The sequence below is a fragment of the Telmatherina bonti genome, assembly GCF_933228915.1.
Source record: "Telmatherina bonti genome assembly, chromosome: 8".
Lineage (NCBI taxonomy): Eukaryota > Metazoa > Chordata > Actinopteri > Atheriniformes > Telmatherinidae > Telmatherina > Telmatherina bonti.
The window spans coordinates 26,214,589-26,235,602 of NC_136626.1; the positions used below are offsets into that span (position 1 = coordinate 26,214,589).

Genomic DNA, 21,014 nt, shown 5'->3' on the forward strand with positions numbered 1-21,014 from the left:
TAATTATTAATTGAGAGTGTTGCTCTCTTTTTCTATCAATGTAAAAAGTACTAATTGCAGGTATGGCACCTGAATAGTAAAAAAGAAAAAAAAGTCATATAATGTCTTGGAATTTCCTTGTCTAGCAAGTTCAGGAGCTTTGGTCGTTGAGAACTTTTTAGAGAAAGTTGACATGGGAAAGGTTGATTTGCTGACTAGCAGGGCAGAGTGCAAAGAAGCTGTAAAACCGGTGACACTGCAAGCCATGGACTTTGGGTGTGAGAAGTGTAAGACTTGATTAAGTCTGAGGATTTGTGAATGCCAGTTAGCATGGAAGGTGTTACTAACATAATGGCCAAAAAGGTTACCAAATAAATGTATTTTGATGATATATTGAAGAACAGAGCAAAAGCTTTGGACTTGTTCTTTGGCCAGAGGATTCCCGATGCTCACATAGTCTGATTTACTATTAGCTAATTCCTAAGTAGTTGAAGTGAACATGAGGCAGCAGACATTACGTTGTCTATACCTCCAGAACAAGTTCCCTTTGTCTTCTGTTGGCCTGTGGCGCAAACTAATTAACTCTCCCGCCTGCTTCCTCTGACTGCCTCTCTCTTTTTTTTTTTTTTTTTTTGTTAAAACTCTTCTTAAGCTGCGATTTTGCCATAAAGTTATTTTTTTCCCTCTTGGGGTTTTTTTTTTTTTTTTTTTTTAATAAATTAGAGAGAGTAACTGTTGTGTGGACTTGCTGCCTGTTTGATCTGACAGGTAAAATTAACCCGCAGGGTAGACAGAGGAAGAGAAAGGGCCAAAACAAAAGAGGATGTCTCTTTTCAGGTAATTTGAGGAGGAATACCTTAGAGCAAAACTCCTTACTAATGATGAGAGAGCTGTGTGGAGGTGGAAGGGAGACTAGGGAGAAGTGTGGAGAGGAGTGTAATTTCCCCTTTGCTATGCCTCCTTCATCAAACTGTCACTCATCTATCCATGCCTCAATCTCTCCCACTGCTTCAGGGGTCTGTGCACACAGCTCACCTGGCGTCTTTATATTTATGAATACCAATACTTTTTGTTCATTTTCATTTACCTTTAGGAGTGTAGCATATGTGACAGGAAGTTCATATGTAAATCTTCTCAATGTTTATCTAATGTCTAAGTCATTGTGTGGTTATAAAACTAAATGCACAACCTAAAAGTGTTTGGGATTAATTCATCTGGTGATTTCATACATGGTTTTTGGCAGAGCGGGGTTGTGCATGCACTGTCATTTTTGTACTCATATATTACATATCTTGTATTCATGTACATTCTTACTAACCACCTTTATAAGCTGTCATTTAAAGCTATATGTTTAACTTCACTTCAGCAGAAACGCAAATTTGGAAGTGACAACTTAACGTGTTACACTTTTCTTAGTTAACCGTGCCACCCTGAAATGTATGACCAGTCACACAATACTGTTGGACCCCAGAAAACAAAAGTTCTCCTGATGCTTCAAGAAAAAGCTGCAAGATGTCCTCAACCACATTCACAAGAACAAATTTAGTTCTTGGGACTTCAAGAACAAGTAAAAAGTTTCTGCTTTTCACAGAGTATCTAACAGACTTAAGAGGCAATAGCCCAAAGAAGAAAATTAGAACCGCTGCAGTAATTTCCCAATCTTACTTTATAAAGATTTATCTCCTTCCCACAGCCAAGTTGCAAACAATGTAGGCATGGTAGCCACCACAATGATAACAGTTTCTTTGTGAATGTTTGTATCTCTGGAGGGTCAAGGGCATCTTGGCCTGAGTAAAAGTTCACAAGCTGTTACAGAAAATCTGACTTTCAGCTTGTTGAATTGACATGAATTTTACTTTATCATTTTCATCCAGAACTACACCTTAGATTTATGATATGAAGAGAAAAATATGTTGTCAAATCCCCAGAGGAAATTATGATGTTGTATTCGCAGTGTTTATTCATTTTTATTAAAAATAAATAATTGTCGGTAAAAGCATGTGATTCTATAAGGTAATTTCTTTTAAGGGTGAGGACTTTTTTTAAACTTTTCTGTACTGCAGTACATATGAAGAAGCCTCTTATTAAACAAACTGTTCTTTACTCACTGTTATGTGTAGCGAATGTAGAGTCGCTCATTATATCCAACAACATTTCAAGTATTTTCCCTGTACAATCAGCTTCAGGGGTGCATAATAATGCAGCAAATAATAATAACAACAACAACAACAGCAATAATAATAATAATAATAATAATAATAATAATAATAATTAGATCCTTAAGTAGCAACTTAAATCAAAATATATTTTTGATGTATTTTTTTCTGAACATTGGTATTGCTGGGAGAATATTATGTAATTCATGCCCCTCTTCTAAAAGGAAAGACTTTCAAAGCTGTGGGGAATGTAGCGACAAGACAATAAACCCAATTACAGTGGGGCGATAAGTGCCTCTCGGTCACATATCAATGAGATGCTATGAGATTAGAAGTATCTCATTCTGTCATCAAGTTAACAATTCTTTTAACATGCATCTGTCCAGGGTGATTTTCATGTTTCTTCACTGAGTTAGCTATAAGACTAATTCAGTGAAGAAAAATTCCTGAAATAAATTTGATTTGAGTAAAGTTGACTTATTTCTAAGTATGAAAAGATCAAGAGACAAACATGTACCAATGCAGAAAATAAAACTATTTGCTTTTTTCTGTCATTTTGTTGTTGCATACAAAAAGAATAAAAACCACATTTTGTTGTTGCTATTTTTACTGCAGCAGTAAAATACAGTATTTGCAAAGGCTTTCTCATCAAGTCGGCACCTTATGAAGAGGCTATATATTTTATTATTGTTTAGATATATTTATAAATCAGTGGTGTTGAAATATACATAGCATAGATGTAGAAACGGAACATTTATGGACCATTGTTGAAGGTTTCCCCTTGAATAGCCACAGGAACAGAATAATGACAGAGCAACGTACAGAAAGGGCATTTAGGGACTAAATGAGTTGCGCTGTACCATAGCTGCTCAAATGAATCTTTTTGGATGTTTCTAAACATGGCCTGAGATTTTACCACTTGAAGCTCGTGTGGACTCCACCCTGCTCCACACGCCTTTATTCAGTCAACACTGATACTTTTAGTCTGACTGCTTGGGTTGCTTCTCTTTCTGGTATGTCTCGCTCTATCATTATTTGTCTTAGGCTTTACTTCCACTGCATTGCACCCTCCTTCCTCTATCTTTCTCCCTCTTTCACAGTGTAACTTTGACATTAGACTTATAATCGTTCTCCCCACCCCCTATCCTCACCCTAAACCAACCTGTGCTTTTTTTTTTTTTGCCACAACTTTCTACTTTGATAGAAAAAAAAGGTATGCTGAAAAACAATAGAGTGGCAACTCAACCTCCAAATTATGAAACTACTCACAGTTTCCATCCCTCTAAGAAGGAGCAATAGTCGAACATTTACATATTGAAGTGAAGGTGCATTTGGTTATTTTTCCAGTGTGCAATAAGGCTGCTCTTTTGCAGCAGCTACTGGTATTTCGGCCTCACTGGTATGCCATTAAAAATGTCATTGCAAGACCTTAAGTTGTGTTTTTCCCACTTACTGTGGATCACACCAATAGTATAATTATAGTGATTCCCAAAATGTCGCCAAGCACTAGAAAACAATGCAACAAGTTTCATATGTGAAGAATTGTTTTGTGCTGAGAAACGTCAACACGGTCAATGTTCTGCAGATAATTTATTACAAACACAAAGAACAGGAAAGTACGGTGAATAGGCCACCTATGCTGTAGCCAAGCGAGGGAATGATCCAGGGATTGAAATGTGAGCTGGTTTATGCTCTCCTTCTGTTTCTCTCACACAGTGTCTTCATGATAGCCGCAGGGGGAGAGAATGATGAAGTTATTGAGTGTAGCTGTGGCTAAAGTAGTGGCTGGAAGATGATTGGGGGTGGAATTGTAGCTGAAGATAAAGAGATAGGAGGGGAAAAATTGGTTCTAAGAAAGAAGAGTAAAAGAGGTTGTTGTCATTACATGAGCAAGTGAGAATTTACCCACTCCTCATTCTTCACTTAAAACCCCCACAGCTAAGCAGGATAGGCAAAGGTCAGCGTGAGGTAGAGGAGGTGGAGGGAGAAAATCAGGGAGTACAGAGAGAGAGTGAGGAAGGGGTGTGCATAGGATGGGGGTGCTAATGTGAACCAGCTGTAGAAACCTGACACCTCAGGAGAGGGTTAGAAATGAGAGGTGGAGGAGTGAGAAAAAGAGCTGCAGGAAACTGCAGAGAGTAAAAGAAGGATGGAGAAAAGTGGAGGGAAAAAAATCCTCATGGAGCAAAACAAAGAAAGCCATAGATGAGTTTGGCAGCTAAAACCCTTCTTTGCTGTGTTGTTCGTGAAAGTTGAGCTCAGTATATGTATGTGTAAGTGTCTGAACATCCATTCGTGTGCAAAATCTTGCCTTTGTTGCAGTGAATATGGAAGTATGTCAGAGGATCTACTTCACTGGCTGTGTTGTTTTTAACCAAATACTAGTATGACCATGTATTGGGTTATAGCTTCCTCAGTAATGCACCACTCCCTGATGGTAATGTGAATCATGCATGGCCTTGCCTGTTTGCCTCAGGCTCTAGTCATACAGCCAGGGGCTAATAATGAGCTCACTATCTGGCAGCGAAACCTGAAGGACCACATATTGTTTCCTGACTCCACTGTATTTAGTTCTGTCAACACTGGTTAGATAGCAGCGATTGAATTTAAAAGAGCTTGCCGTGCATCTTCTCTGTCAGCACTTTTGAATATTCCCAAAATTCTCAGAAAATCTAATCATGCTTGAAGGGTTGTGTTCGGTTGAAAGAGACCTCTGTCACAGGTGGCATAGAAGCTCTGCTTCCAGCAACAGCACAGAGAAAAATAATTCACTTCAAATGCAGTGACCTAAAAAGACTTCAACATTAGATTCAACATTACATGAAAGCATTTGGTTTAGAATTTCCCATCTCGCATGAGGTGGCGGCACTTGACTTTAAATATCCATGTCATATTCCCCATTTTTTAAACTCTGAAAATGTGTGAAATATTCCCAGTGAAACATAAACCTTGCCTTAACCTGGACATGGTGTTCTTTATGTGACAGCCTGCTAATGTGATGTATGTCACAGGGCAGAGGACCATGTCATTATTCTAGGAGAGGGGGCGGAGAGGATAAAAGAGCAGTCCTAATTCCCAGGGCTGCCGTCTTGTTGTGATATCATGACCAAGCTGTGTTTGTGTTTACAGCGGGGAGTAAGAGTGGGAAGGGATGTCTGCGTTTGTGTATTTGTGTGTGTGTCTATGCAGTGTGTAGGGAGTTGCTCCGCAGACATGCTGATACAGGGGCAGAGATGAGAATGACAGATGATGTCCATGTCTAATCTGAACCTAAGAGGCATGACAAGGCTTTTCTTTGAAGGTTCCACATTACTCATGTGCCATCTTGGTAGGCTGGCTGCTAACACATTAAATATGTGAAAATAGGCTATTTTGTGTGTTAGATTAGGAAAATAAATTATACATTTTTAATATGTTGCTGTTGATATTCTTTGGTTTAATACCCATAAATGCAGTATTTGAAAAGAAAACACATGCTCATTGTCCTTATTTGTATTGAAAGTTGATAGATTCATTAACTTTTCTTCAAAGTTTTCACTCCAAATTGACTTGGACGTAAACTGCATCTTAGCTTGTGGTGAGAAATATGTCACAATGAGTCATGTTTTCGGTCAGCGGGTTTGTGCCACACAGGTAAAAGTGCGTGTACAAAGTGTGTTTAAATGCAAGTGCCTTTGATATACGCTGTGTTCCAATTATACTTGTGGGAATTAACTGTCAGAGGTTTTTAGTTGTCTTTGAGAAGACGTTTAGTGACTCTCTTGTACCAGACTGAGGTTTCTGGGATGTGATTGATATGTGAAACTTGGCCTAGTGTGATTCATGGCTCTTCTGCTTTCCCGTGTGCAAAAAAACCCTAATATCTTCAAGCTGCTTTGGGGTGGAGTTGCCAGTAATAAATACAAGTTAGTAAGTGTTAGACTGATTTCACACAATTTCTCATCTCCACTGTCTCATTTAGTGTTTCAACTGTGTGTGTGTGTGTGTGTGTGTGTGTGTGTGTGCGTGTTCTTTTTTAATTCTCCTCTTCACATTTTTTATAATAATGGGCCTGTTCATAATTACCTTTCTTTAGTTTACAAAGATTGTGAAAGACATTAATGTGCCTGTGTATGTGTGCCTGTTACTGTGTGGTGTATCTCTCCTTCCTGTTGTGTTACCTGAGCCCCTCTTGGGAGGGAGGTTTAGAGGCCTCTGTAAAGAGGCAGCATGTTGGTGTCGCCCACAGTCCCCAGACAGCATGTCTGCCATGTGCCCACACACAATGATCACAGATCATAAGAGCATGCACAGGAAATTACTTGACTAATGCCATTTTTATGTAGGAACAAACTAACACATCTGACCAAGTACTGTCTCACATAGAGAAGTGATGAGTTAAAGTAGGAGTGGCTGACTAAAAACAGAGGAATAGAAAGTAATAAAGGGAACATTGTCCTTGGTAAGATCCCTAGTGGACACATTGTGCAGCAGTGTAAAGTTTTCCCCTCTGCCTTGCATGTTGATGAATCATTTTGCTAAAAAGGAAGCTACATGAATATGAAAGAAAGGGATGAATAAGTCAGATACAAAATGTTGTTTTTCATGAAGTCACACTTATTCTTTGTTTTCTTTCTTTTTTTCCCTGAACTTCACATATTACAGTTGTCATAAATGTTGCAATCACTTTGTCCAAATAAGTACTTTCCTCTTGTTTTTAGTTTCTGCCAGTCTTAAGTCAACAACTTTACTCCACATCCTTCTGCTTCTTAACTTCTCCTTTGTCACTAGTAGCCACAGTTTAACCTTTCCAGAGCCAAGCTTCTGCCTTTTTTCTTATGAAGGTTTGTGGTGAAACAGCTTTGGGTTCAGAGCTCTTCCTTTAGGGTTAGTGGATCAGTTCATCTCTTCTCTTGCTGTTTTGGCACCATAAAATGCATAACTCAGAAACCCTCGACACTACGAAGAAGCTTCTGTGAATGTGCATCCATATGTTACTAAGAGACTTAGTGCTATAAATGGCTTTACATCTTTGTATGAAGAAAAGTACAAAATAAACAAAATCCATCGACCATTTCATGCTACAGTAGTTGAACAGCCAGTTTTCTTTTACACACAACCAAACATTGTGTTAGTACTCGTAATAAGGGATGTGGTTTTCCACATAGAGTTGTTTAAGTCGCTATGTAGTCGTTCCGAGGTCATAGACAATAGTGTGTACTTGTGCTGGTATATTTCTGTCTTTGATGTGTTTGTATGTGTGTAGGACCTCTTTGCAGATGCCTCTCTCAGTGCTCTAGCAAAGCCCATGGCAACATTTGTCTGATGTGGTGCGTTAAAGCCACCTGACTGAAACTCAACTTTTGTTTTATTTGTTTGCATGTCTGACAAGGACATACATATTTGGCAATTTGTCCAGCTCATTTCTCTGCTGTATTGTCTGCACTGAGGACTGATAAGCTTTAAATGCTCGGTGGTTTTGCTTTGCTTCATTACTAATTTCTGTGTTTTTGTATGTCCAGGTGTGCTCCTGGCTTTCTGGGTGAGTACTGTCAACACAAGGACCCTTGTCATCCTGGTTACTGCCTGAATGGAGGGAACTGTTCTGTGTCCATGTCGGCTGGTGTACCTGTACCAAGTAGCGCCAGCTGCACCTGTCCTCTTGGGTACACTGGACAATATTGCCAAACTCCCCAGAACTCCACGTGTTACCCCAACAACCCCTGTGCCAACAATGGGGTCTGCACTCTGCTGTCCCTTGACAAATACAAGTGTGTGTGTGCCAGAGGATGGACAGGTGAGACGCTGTTGAATCACCTCTCAAAATGAGGGATTTGATTGCTGTTACTGCTTACCATCATATATTACCATAAATGTATTTAGACTAGTCCATATTCAAATACACTTGTCATAAACTTTTCTTTTTTAAGTCCTTTGTATTTCTGACTGCACAAAACATTTCTCAGCATCTGGAGCCTCTAACCATGTTATTCTATCATTTTAATCCATCTCAAAATCCTGTGACCACTTCCATTCAGCATCATTTGCTTGAATTTATTTTATAATTTTATGTTGCTAGAGTGTGACAATATTATAAAACGAAAAAAATTAAATATGAAGTAAGGTCATGAGGCGAGAAACAAATGGCCCATTGGTGTCGATTCTGTTCTACGAATTCCATAAAAGATTTTAAAACACTGCCTTAAGTCTGATTGCCTAATATTTGGCACTGTTTCCTTGAAAATGACAGTTTGTGTCCTAACTAGGCTCAATCACTGAAGACACAGACAATGATTGTTTGTCTTTGTAGAATTCAGTATTGGTTATTTTTTTACAGCACAACTGAACTCTCCAGCTAACTCTACACCACAGCCTTCACTTATCTAAAGACTTCCAAATTCAGCCATTAGCAGTTTATTACAGTGAAAATGTGACAATATGGACATAGAGCTGCCTAAATCTATGGAAAGTTGTTCATTTTAATCACAAATTCTACAGAGATGTTGTACAAATTCAGTACATGTAACTACTCATTTTATATTGTTCTTCAGCATGCATTTAACACATAAGTTTTCATAGATGACAACTCTTTCAAATAGCGCCAAGAACATCCTAAAGACTAATGGTACACTCTGTTTTCCTTATTGCAATTTCTAGGTCAACGCTGTGAGTATGAGGACAGCTGTCTCTCCAATCCCTGTGCCAACGGTGGAGGATGCAGCACTCTGTTTGGTGGTAGCTACATCTGTTCCTGTCCTCCTGGCTACAAAGGTCCTCGTTGTCTTAATGACACAAATGAGTGTGCAGACACACCCTCTCTTTGCCAAAATGAAGGAGAGTGTGTAAACACTCCTGGCTCCTACAGGTGAGTTTACACCAATCTAATTGGAAGCATATGCTTAACTAGTAGATTTTATGTAAGACTACAAATCTGGCTGAGGTTCTTTCTGCGAAGACTGAAGGAAACTAATTAAAATAAATTAACTCTGTCATTGCTACAGATGCATCTGTAAACCAGGGTTTACAGGTCAGCACTGTGAAAGCTCATACATACCTTGCTCACCCTCCCCGTGCCTAAATGGAGGCACCTGCCATCAAAGCTCTGAAACCACCTACTCATGCCACTGCCTTCCAGGTAGGATGCTCAAATTCAGCAACTTCTTCACGAAGTCTGATTTTTAAAAGAAGTTGTTTGTTTGTTTATTTGAATCCCCATTAGCTCCTGACATTAGTTGCAATTCTTCCTGTGGTTTACATCATCAAGCTATAAATGCATAACACTTTTGAATAAACAAAGATGATGTACATAAAACATCCAACATGACAATAAAATATAAGCACAAACTAATAATAAGCTATACAAGACATATAAGATAATGACAACAAAAATACACAAAATTTGTCTGCATAATAACAAACTTTATCATTTTATGTCACATCACATTTAAGTAAAGCGAAGAAGAAAAGTAATAAAAGTCCTGATATTGTAACTTGCATTTATCTATAAATTGATGTAGCATTAAGCTTTTAAATTGTTGCATTACATTGTCTGAGGTGCAAACAGTCTGATCCTGCTGGTTGTGTGTACTAGACACACTGGACTGTCAGTCTGCAACAGTTAGCAAGTGAACACAACAAACATAAAAAGCTGTTGTTTATACAGTGCAAGATATTGTGCTTTACAAAGTTTTGAAGCAGATATATTTCACCATTCAACTTCCTTAATGGGTACTTTATTAGCACAGTGAATAGCTAATCAAGTGGATATTTCTGTTTTCTTCATGCCAGGTTTCAATGGAACTAACTGTGAGAACAACATTGATGACTGCCCGAATCATCAGTGTGCCAATGGAGGAACCTGTATGGATGGAGTCAACACCTACAACTGTCAGTGCCCTCCTGAATGGACTGGTAAGAAATGTTATGTGAGATTTCATGATTTGCATGTTTTTGTGTTGTCTAGGTTTCCACAGTTTCTCTGGTCAGATCATGGTTTGTAGAGGAACCAGACCAGATCCTTTATTCAAAGGAAAGTTGTTTTCTCTGCATTGAACTAGTTTGGGTTTGGTCTTTTCCCACAACTTGTCTCAACAAAACAGCAAAGATAGGGATTTTTTTGTTTTTTATTTTCATTTGTTTTTATTTTGTCAAACATGTGGTCTTAATAAGTGTTCAGTAAATAAACATTTAGTTTTGTGCTAGAAATAAGCTTAAACATTTTTAAACTCACTTCTTTGCATTTCCTTGTTTTCTGGACTTTATGGCAACATTTTATGTCGTTTTCTCTCCTTCTGAAGCTCGTACTCTACACAAGGTGTGTCCCTGCTAACATATTTGAGAAGTGTATGCAGGCCTATTGTTAAAAAAGCAAACATACATACTTTAGCTTTCTTGGGCTTGTCTGAGTTTATGTAGCACTAATCCAACCAGCAGAAGTATGAAGCTGCTAAGTAAAATTGGGCATTGTGGGCAAACAATGTTTTTATATAATCCTTTTATAATGTCAGCAAGGAAAAACTTGATAAACATCTATAAAGTGAGACAGAAGCTTTGTTTCTTTACTGGAAAGTCAAGTTACCGCAGGTATGCTTTAACATGTACCGTGAGAACGGAGATTGAACACGACTATTCCTAATGTTCACTCCCACCCCCTACCCCCCCATCCACAGGTCAGCACTGTACAGAGGATGTGGATGAGTGTCGACTGCAGCCAAATACTTGCCAAAATGGAGGGACCTGCAGCAACCTGATGGGCAACTATGTCTGCGTGTGCGTTAATGGTTGGAGTGGACCCGACTGCTCGAAAAACATTGATGATTGCGCTACAGCTTCATGCAGTGAAGGCTCCACATGCATTGACCGCGTTGCTTCTTTTATCTGTCTCTGTCCCTACGGAAGGACAGGTAAGTTTCTAGTGAGAGCCACAGGCGAAACTGATACCAAAATCCAAAGTTGAAGGCCGCTTTTGTAATTAGAGACAAAACAAAAATGTGACTACAAAAGAAAACATGTTTGATACAAAAAATTGAACATATAAAATAAGTTTAAGTCTCACAGTGAAGCAAGTTGTTTTACAGTCGAGTTTTAATAAATGTCTGGCAAAGAACTTGTCAAACCAGAAGTATGTTTTTTTTCTAATTTTATGTCAAGCAAGAGCCTGTGAATGACACTTTCAGATGCATGAATTACTCCACAGAATATATTACACTTTCCTTCTGCAAAGTAGTTGCTCAGTTCTGCCTTTTGCCTTGAAAATAAGCCTCTATCAGCAGCAAAGTCACATTAAGTTTCTGTACATAAGCCTGAATGGATATGTATTAGTCTGAGATAGTTTGTGATCCTTTAGTATCAGCACATGCAATATTTGTAGCGATGTAATATTTTCATTTGTTTTGATTATTTACTCCAAATGATGAAAACATTTTTGTAAACTGTTTTTAATATGACATGTTTTCCTCAGGTTTGCTCTGCCACAAAGATGACGCCTGTATCAGTAACCCATGCAGAAATGGCTCGCAGTGTGACACCAACCCCATCACTGGCATGTTCAACTGCAACTGTCCACTTGGATATGTCGGCAGCACCTGCAACATTGACAGAGATGAATGCAGCATTGGTGAGACAGAGTCCTTAACTCCTGAAAACATTTTCTGCACTGGAATTCTGCTCCATTTTTCTTACAAATGCCTCTTCACTCCCTCTCAGCAGGCACCAACCCATGTGAACATGGTGGTCAATGTATGAACACCGACGGCTCTTTCAAATGCAACTGTGTGAGGGGTTACGCTGGGCCTCGATGTGAACAAGATGTAAATGAATGCGCTTCGAACCCCTGCCTGAATGACGGCACTTGTCTGGATCGCATTGGGGATTACACCTGCATTTGTATGCCTGGTAATTATCAATTGTAGATCGTTTTATATGAGGAACAGACATAATGCAGCATCTGAAGTTCTTCTTTTGTGTGTGTGTGTGTGTAAGTGTGTGTGTGCTTGTGTTTGTCCTAACCAGTCAGGGAAAATGTTGTGATTAATTTAAACTTATTTGTATGAACAATCATATTTTCCCAGCTTCCATAAGAATTTAGTTTATTTTAGTAAAAACAAAGAATATATTTCATGCTAAAAGATGAAAAATTAATCATAGATAAATAGAAAACTCACCCTATTGTTCTTTACTCCATATTCTTGCAGGATTTGAGGGGACTCATTGTGAGATGCAGGTGAATGAGTGTATCAGCTCCCCCTGTCTGAACCAGGGTAAATGTGTGGACCATGTCAGTCGTTTTGTCTGCGAGTGCCCAGCAGGTTGGTATACGTAAAGCTGCTGAGATGTTTCTCTCACTGCCGTCAGTAGATAACCTGTTTTAGAGCGCTACATCAGTGTATGGCTGTATTCACTTTGATGTTCTGCTGTCTTCAGGCTTTAGTGGTGAAATGTGCCAAATAGACATAGATGAGTGTTCCAGCACACCCTGCTTAAACGGTGCCAAGTGCATTGATCGACCCAATGGATACGACTGTGAATGTGCCGAAGGTAAATGAGAAGCAAATTGAACATAACGTTTGATGTGACCCGGTAGATGATCAGATATCATCTTGACTGATGTTGCAAAAGTTTTGGTTACTTTAACAAGAAAATTCTTTCCCAGGGTTTAAAGGTGTTCTTTGTGAGGAGAACATTGACGATTGCGATCCACCGCCATGCCACCATGGTGAGTGTAGGGATGGCATCGCCACCTTCTCCTGTGAATGCATACCTGGATACACAGGCTCCATCTGTAACATCCAAGTCAAAGAGTGCCACAGCAACCCATGCCAGAACCAAGGACGCTGTATTGATCTGGTTAATGCTTACCAGTGTAACTGTCTTCCTGGAACTACGGGTAAGCGCTTGATGCTCTTTAGAAGTTTAACGCTTACAAAGTTATTTTTGTTGTTGTGAGAAGTAATGGCAAGTTAGACTAAAACATAAATAATACACAAGAGCGTGTCATGGTTACTGATGAGCAGCTGAATGTAATAATCAACGTAGACCTGCAGTAGATTGCGTTGGTTGTACTGTAGTTCCTTCACCCCTTTTCACTGAAGTCCTTTTAAAATCTTAAACATGAATTTCCTCTGATTCATATAAGAAAGATTCTTTTTTAAAAAGAATATTTTAACACTGTTGCAGGCTAAAATCAAGTTATTTTCTTTGGTCTTGGACCCAATTAACTCCTTCTCCTCCTCCAAGGCCTCATAACCAGAGCCTTCAGTGTAGTTTTCTGTGGATTGTAAAGTCTAAAAATCTTAGTGTGTGCATTTTTGTGCAACAGTCACACGTCTGGAACAAGTAGTGCCAACCCATATTACTCTGTGGATTAGTGAGCTCAGTTTAGTATGCTCAGTACCGCCCAAAGTCCTGGTACTGAGGTCTGTAATGTGTTCACTAAAACTGGTGCCAGGCCACCATGTCATGTTTCATTCCTTTACTTGTCCTCTGCTGTGCTTTATTCCACCTCTTTTTTTTTTCTTTCCATTCTCTCTCCTAATAATTGTTTAGATATTTGAATCGTTGATGCTATAAGATCTGGCACAGTTTTTGTTCACATTTTCTGACTAATAGATGATTTCCTTGTACTTGTATTCCCACCCCTCCTAGTGGTGAATAAAGGAACTCTCACATTTTATGACAAGCATTTAAATTAGAATTTAATCAGCCTATCTTTGAACGCAATTTACGTCACTCTTTAGAGATTTGGCAGCATGTTTTCACAGTGGCCCTTTTCCACATGCTCGTTGCTTGTCTTAGCTAATGCTACCAAAGATTAAGTTGCTAGTGATGTTCCTCTTAAGTAATAGTCAAACCAAACAGCAATGCCTCAGTTTCTCATCTCTATGTTCTACAACACAGTAAGCTGAAGTGGCGATAGTGTCATTGTTTAAAGCAGTGTCTTCAACATTGCTGACTCTACTTTGCACACATTAACTGCTTTGCTTCTGTGATTCTCTTTCCAGCTGACTTTGCTGGCAGATGAGTCCCCCCCACCTACCCTCCCCATTAGTTGCAACTTAGAATTGATGTGTGAAAAATCATTTCTTGATACGTGTCTATAAACAATCTGCACAGAGATGAGGTAACCCTGTGTTTGCATCTCTTTTATTCCTCTTCAGGTGTGAACTGTGAGAACAATGAGGATGACTGTGCCAACAACCCATGCAGGTATGGAGAGTGCCAGGATGGCATCAATGAGTACAAATGCGTGTGCTCCCCTGGCTACACAGGTATGTTTTTGTTTCATACCTCAGTAAAATCAACAAGAAAGATTTTATATGTTTTACAAAGCTGGCTAAAAATGTACCAAACATAAGGATAATGTTGATGAAATTAGTGTAATAAAATAGATTTTTAATGGCATTCACCACTTTTGAATTAATTTCTGATAGGAGCTAAATGTGATGTGGACATAAATGAGTGTTACTCAGAACCATGTATGAGTGGGGGAACCTGTGTGGACAAGGTGAACGGGTTCTACTGCCTGTGCCCACCCAACACCCACGGTCCTTTTTGCCTGTCCGGGACTGACCACTGTGCTTCCCAGCCTTGTGTACATGGGGAATGTATTGAAGAGCAACACAGGTATGAGACCTCGTCCTCTCCAATTCGTAATATATTCTGAGCTTCATTTTCTCTTAAACACTTAACTTTAGTCTAATAGGCTTCAGCTTTATAGTATATGTGGATAAGTTAGATGTTAAAATGTAAATCAAAACCTCCTGAAGGAGGCTGCTCTTGTTATTAGTCATTGGTGAAACATGCTCTGCTGAAGAGCTTCCAAGGCATGGAGAGGGTGTGAGGGGTTGTTTGTAATGAGTTACAAACTTCTTTTATTTCCTACCTGTCAAGGTACCATTGTAATTGTGAAGCTGGCTGGGTGGGGCGGCTTTGTGACCAGGAAAAAAATGAGTGCGAATCAAATCCTTGCCAAAATGGTGGAACCTGTGTGAACCGACACAATGATTACATTTGTCAGTGCCAACTTGGATTCACAGGTAACATTACTGTTGGAGGTACATTAAGTAAATTATTTTGAGGCCAATGACAGTACAATCTCGTAATTCCCTTCTCTCCTCTTAGGCGCCAACTGTGAGAAAAACATAGACGAATGTGCGTCTTACCCGTGTCTGAACCATGGTGTTTGTATAGATGGAATCAGCAGTTATACATGCCAGTGTAGTCCTCCTTTTACAGGTTTGTGATATAAAAAAAAATAACAACGTGGTAGCATGTAATACTTAATTTATCTTACCAACAGTTGCAATTAAGAATTCAATTTTATATGTATTTTGCTATTATTAAAATTCTCTGGAAATTAGGTAAACACTGTGAAGTGGAACAAGATTCTTGTGCCTCTCATCCTTGCGAGAGGGGAGGAGTGTGTCTTCCATCAGCAGATTACACCACATATACCTGTAGATGTCCCCTTGGTTGGCAAGGTAACTGTGAAATATTTAATCTTACATATCATTCCTAGATTCATGTTTTGCTAACAAAGACATTTTAACTGTGGATGTTTTTTTTGTTTTTTTTTTCATTCACAAAGGTACACGCTGTAATGAGGATGTGAATGAATGCACAAGGAACCCTTGCAGAAATGGTGGCATTTGTAGTAACACTCAAGGGAGCTATATGTGTAAATGTAAGCACGGATACAGCGGGCACAACTGTCAGACAAACATTGACGACTGTTCACCAAGTAAGTTTCACTTCAACTAATTCAATCATTTCATATACAACCAATAATATATTTTCACAACTTTACTTTTAGGGCGATTGTATGTTACTTGACACATATGTAATATTCTTTGATTGATTATCAGTTTGAAGGTGTCCCAAACCTCAGCAAACTGCTGCTGGGAGATATACTAAGTTACAGATGTAGCCTGTTTAAGATTGTTAAAAAAAAAAAAACAAGAAAAACTTATCACTTGGATGATTTGAAAAAATTCAGTGAGTGCAGTTCAGTGAAACTTTGCCACACTCTTCACCTTCTTCTGTCTTCTGTAGACCCATGCCTGAATGGAGGCATGTGTTCTGACAGCATTGCCAGTTTCTCCTGCAAGTGTCGGCCGGGTTTTGAAGGGGAGCGCTGTGAGGTTGAGATAGATGAGTGCGCCAGCAGACCCTGCAGCAATGGGGCCACCTGTCAGGACTATGTCAACAGCTATGTGTGTACATGCCAACCAGGCTTTAATGGAATCCAGTGTGAAAACAACATCCTTGAATGCACAGAAAGGTGAGTTATTAATTAAAGCACAAGATCAATACAACCAGTTAAACTACATGGTTCAAATCCTCTTCAAATGAGCCTTTACTTGTAATTAATAATGTTAGCGTTATGACCAAATGACAAACATGGAAATAAATAAATAAATAAATTTCCGTAGGATAAACCTGTTTTATTTTTATTAACTGCTTGTTTTTATTTTATCCAGCTCATGTCTGAATAATGGGACTTGCATTGATGACATCAATACCTTTTCCTGCCGTTGCCGCCCTGGTTTTTATGGGGAATTTTGTGAGTACGAGCAGAACGAGTGCGACTCCCAACCCTGCAAGAATGGAGGCACCTGCACCGATAGCCTGGGGACTTACCGCTGCACCTGTCCTGTTGGATATACTGGACAAAACTGTCAGGTGAATTGTTTATGTGTCACTTGTAAATACTGTATTTAGCATATTGTCTCCTAACCACTGGAATAACCAGGATGTATGTATGCAGCTATTTTGATTTAGACAAAATTGACATAAGTAAATGATAGGCTGTGCATACACAAAACTAAATGATTACTGACAGGAAATGAATGAACAATTGTCGTTTTTAAATTATTAACGGGATTGAATCCAAAGAAATTCCTTTGGTCTATATATTTTCTCGTAAATCTAACATGTTTTCATATAACATATGTTTTCCTTGCAGAACTATGTGGACCTGTGCAGTCAAGTGCGCTGTCACAATGGTGGCTCCTGCTCCCAGATAGCAACTGAATGGAAATGCCACTGTCAGATTGGATGGACTGGACTTTACTGTGATGTTCCCAACATGTCTTGTCAGGACTTTGCTGCCAGGAAAGGTGATGGACTGAATCATTTTAGTTTGGATTTTAGAAAAAAGAAATGAAGGGGGAAAAAAAGTTATATTTAAAAAAATCAGCATTCTTTCCCATTGATTGTAGGTCTGGACGTGGAGAATGTGTGCAAGAACGCAGGGCGATGTGTCAATATAGAAAACTCCCATAAGTGTTACTGCCAACCAGGATACACGGGCAGCTACTGTGAAGAGATAATTAACGAGTGTCATTCAAACCCTTGTCGCAATGGAGCCAGCTGCAAGGACTATCAGGGCACATATGAGTGTATAGTAAGTGTATTCTCTGTTGCCTGTTTTATGTTTATGTTTGATGCTTTACAAGCAATAGGATACTAACACATGCTGTATTGCTCCAGTGTAAACCAGGCTACCAGGGAGTGAACTGTGAGTATGACGTTGACGAGTGCCACTCTAAACCCTGCCTCAATGGAGGAAGATGTATCAACCTCATCAACCGTTTTACCTGTGCCTGCCCACCGGGAACACATGGTAAGTCTGATTAACACAGTTTTGATGTAAACAAGAGTGTAAAGTCAATGATTTATTTAAACAGCTGAAACTGAAAACCATAAAATAAAAACGACTTTACATCATTTCATATAAATAAAATAGTAGAATAGTACAACCACAACCTGCTGGCCCCTGATGCTTCAATTGGTCTTATATTTGGAGAAATTACTCAGCTCTGGTGCATTTTATAAAATCAAGAATTCTCTCTGCGTGTTTAATATAAAACAAAGAAAGCATGATGTCATAATGTATGCACTGCTATCCATCTTTTCATTGTTGTTCAGGACTCCAGTGTGAAGTGAATGAGGATGACTGTGCCCCTAAGTCTGGTTCCTCTGAGCCACGCTGTCTGAATGGAGGACAGTGCATTGACGGTGTCGGCCGTTACACATGCTCCTGCCCTGCAGGGTTTGTAGGTGAACACTGTGAGGGGAATGTAAATGAGTGCCTGTCTGGGCCCTGCCATGCCCCTGGTACTCTCGACTGCGTTGAGGGAGACAATGATTATAAGTGCTTCTGTCGCCATGGATACACAGGTACATATTTACCAGCTCATTAGATCACTGCAAATGGTCATTGTTGACGTGAGGAAAAATGGAGAATTTTTTCCCCAATAATTAAATAAAATTGTTTCAATTATTGATGAAAAATTTGAAGTGTTTCATTTCCAAATTATTATTTATTTTGTTGTATTCTTTTTTATTTCCTCAGGTCGTCATTGTGACTCTATGGTGGATTTATGTCTGTCTAAGCCATGCCATAACGGCGGTTTCTGCTCCATGAACAAGAGCTCGGTGCATGGCTACACTTGCTTTTGCCCTCCTGTAAGTTGTTTGTAATGTCATCTGCTATCCAGCATCAATTTGAGTCCATTCTTTTTATGCTCACTGACTGCTTTACAGTCACTATTTTTTAAACAACTGTGTTTTTTTTATGTAACCAGGTGTCTTCATTTATTTATTTTTATTTACACCTTAAATAACAGGGTTATATTTCCTAACCACATCCCAGGATATGATATGAAGGCTCTGTTTATTGAATTTTGTGATGAATTCCTGTGCATTTTCAGGTTGTGTTATTGACAAATGTTAAACTTGTAATATGCTAAAGGAACATCCATATCTGTGCTGAAAGTTAGAAAATTGCGTCTCATCACATGGTAACCATGTTGGATTTTCATCCATCTCATTATCTTACAAAATTGCCCCTAAAAAGCATTTGCAAGGGGTTGATAATATCACAGCATTTATTGATGTGGTAGTTATGATTACAGACAACTGTCAGTGGTACAGTTGTAGTCAATAAAGCAGTAGGATTTTGATTATTGGTGATTAATGGTGTAAATTAATCTGAATACGGTGCCAAAAAGTTATGGAAAACCTGGTTTTCACAAAAATATAGGGGGTGGCCAGCAGATACTGTCTTTTCTTATGCTTTCTTTTCTCACTTGATACTTGTTTTCCTCTCCAATAACCTATTGCTCCCTATATATTCCTATGCTTGCTTCAGAGGGCCACACCATGGCTCAGGTATAGTACAGAGAGATTTGTAGGACTAGCTATGTGTTATTGGTAAAACTGCATGTGGAAATAAAATCAGAGGCTTTTTTGTATTGTGGAACATGTCTGAACTTTTTAAATGGCAGTCTGTCACAACTCAACAATGTCATGTCTTATAGGGCTTTACTGGTTCCACCTGTGGTAAGATAGAAGATTACAGCTGTGCTCAGCTACGTTGCCAGAATGGTGGGAACTGCGCGAAATCGTTTTCTGGCCATGTTTTCTGCCAGTGCCAACAAGGTTTCAGTGGGCCACGCTGTGAGAATGAACAGAGGTGTCCCATTCCCTGCCGAAATGGAGGAACATGTGTCAAAGACCCATCTAATCCATCCCAGCACAGCTGCCATTGCCCCATTAACTTCTCCGGACAGTACTGTGAGAGAGAAGCCCCGGTAGCACCCACCTGCCCCCAGTGTAAACAGCGTTCTGGAGATAAAGTGTGTGACGAAGATTGCAACAACTATGAATGTGAGTGGGATGGAGGTGACTGCTCGCTCAGCAGGTTGCAGCCTTGGGCTAACTGCTCCTTCGATTTTCGTTGCTGGGATCTCTTCAAGAATGGCCGATGTGATAAGCAGTGTGACAACCCAAAGTGTCTGTTTGATGGCTTTGAATGCCAGGAGACGCCATCAACCTCCTGCAAGTACGTTCCTATTCCTAATTTCCTATTTTCCGTTCCAGTTCCAATATTAAGCACAAAATGTGACCAAATCACAAAACTCACCTGTTTTTTTTTTTAATCCATGCTGTGATTTTTAGGTATGACAAATACTGCGCAGATCACTATGGAAACGGCAACTGCGACATGAGCTGCTTCACAAAGGCATGTGGCTGGGATGGCCTGGACTGCTCCTCTGACGTTCCGGCAAATTTGGCTACCGGCACACTGATCATCGTGGTACGGCTACAGCCCAATGAGCTCCTTGGAGACTTAAGAGGTTTCTTGCGCTTTCTTGGAACCCTGCTGCACACTAACGTGCAGGTGAAGATGGATGAAAACAATGAACCAATGGTGTTACCTTACTATGGGGAGGAGCATGCACGAAATGTACAAAAGAGCAGAAGCAAGCGGGAGCTCGAGGTTATTGGGTAAGTTCATCATGTAAAGTAATTACTAATCTTAGGGTTCCTATGTATCAATTGCTTGAAGTCATTCATCTAATGCTTATTTTTAACTGATTTGTCATGTTGTTGTCAATGCAGCTCTGAGGTGCACCTGGAAATCGATAACCGCAAATGCTCACAGAGCTCCTCTCAGTGTTTCTCCAGCACTGATGAGGCAGCATCCTTCATTGCAGCAGCACATATCAAGGCTGAACTGCCTTACCCTCTTGTGTCTGTTACAAGTAAGTAGGCCAGTCACTTCCCAGCTAATAAAAATTGTTTCATTTCTTCCTAATTTAAGGTCAGAAAGCTAGTACTGAGAGTTGTGTTTTGTATCATGCAGGTGATCCGACAGTTAAGCCTGTTGTACCGTACCTGATATACCTGGTTGGAGTAGCTGTGGTTGTTATTCTGCTTATTCTGGTGCTGGGGATGCTAGCAGCAAAGAGGAAGCATAAACATGGTGTGCTGTGGCTGCCCGATGGCTTCTTAGTCCCTAAAAATGACAAGAGGAGAGAGCCTGTCGGACAAGACGATTTTGACATGAAGTGAGAAAATACAGCTTTTAATAAACACCAATAAAAACAATATATA

The 21,014-nt window shown here is 39.5% G+C and overlaps 1 protein-coding gene across 2 annotated transcripts in view; it reads left to right on the forward strand.

Annotated features, from left to right (window-relative positions):
• notch2 (notch receptor 2) overlaps window positions 1-21,014 on the forward strand; it is a 45,663-nt gene that overhangs the window by 19,345 nt on the left and 5,304 nt on the right. Inside the window, exons 3-29 of one of the 2 annotated variants that reach the window (XM_079245540.1) lie at window positions 7,637-7,911; window positions 8,772-8,979; window positions 9,116-9,249; window positions 9,903-10,025; window positions 10,784-11,017; window positions 11,575-11,730; window positions 11,820-12,008; window positions 12,308-12,421; window positions 12,537-12,650; window positions 12,766-12,999; window positions 14,270-14,380; window positions 14,543-14,735; window positions 15,003-15,148; window positions 15,234-15,347; window positions 15,473-15,592; window positions 15,700-15,852; window positions 16,164-16,392; window positions 16,592-16,793; window positions 17,077-17,230; window positions 17,333-17,517; window positions 17,604-17,736; window positions 18,042-18,293; window positions 18,469-18,581; window positions 19,436-19,959; window positions 20,076-20,405; window positions 20,520-20,662; window positions 20,764-20,968. In XM_079245540.1, the coding sequence (XP_079101666.1) occupies window positions 7,637-7,911; window positions 8,772-8,979; window positions 9,116-9,249; window positions 9,903-10,025; window positions 10,784-11,017; window positions 11,575-11,730; window positions 11,820-12,008; window positions 12,308-12,421; window positions 12,537-12,650; window positions 12,766-12,999; window positions 14,270-14,380; window positions 14,543-14,735; window positions 15,003-15,148; window positions 15,234-15,347; window positions 15,473-15,592; window positions 15,700-15,852; window positions 16,164-16,392; window positions 16,592-16,793; window positions 17,077-17,230; window positions 17,333-17,517; window positions 17,604-17,736; window positions 18,042-18,293; window positions 18,469-18,581; window positions 19,436-19,959; window positions 20,076-20,405; window positions 20,520-20,662; window positions 20,764-20,968 (5,088 nt within the window). The remainder of the gene's footprint in view (window positions 1-7,636; window positions 7,912-8,771; window positions 8,980-9,115; window positions 9,250-9,902; window positions 10,026-10,783; window positions 11,018-11,574; window positions 11,731-11,819; window positions 12,009-12,307; window positions 12,422-12,536; window positions 12,651-12,765; window positions 13,000-14,269; window positions 14,381-14,542; window positions 14,736-15,002; window positions 15,149-15,233; window positions 15,348-15,472; window positions 15,593-15,699; window positions 15,853-16,163; window positions 16,393-16,591; window positions 16,794-17,076; window positions 17,231-17,332; window positions 17,518-17,603; window positions 17,737-18,041; window positions 18,294-18,468; window positions 18,582-19,435; window positions 19,960-20,075; window positions 20,406-20,519; window positions 20,663-20,763; window positions 20,969-21,014) is intronic. The other variant, XM_079245541.1, reaches the window with a different exon arrangement.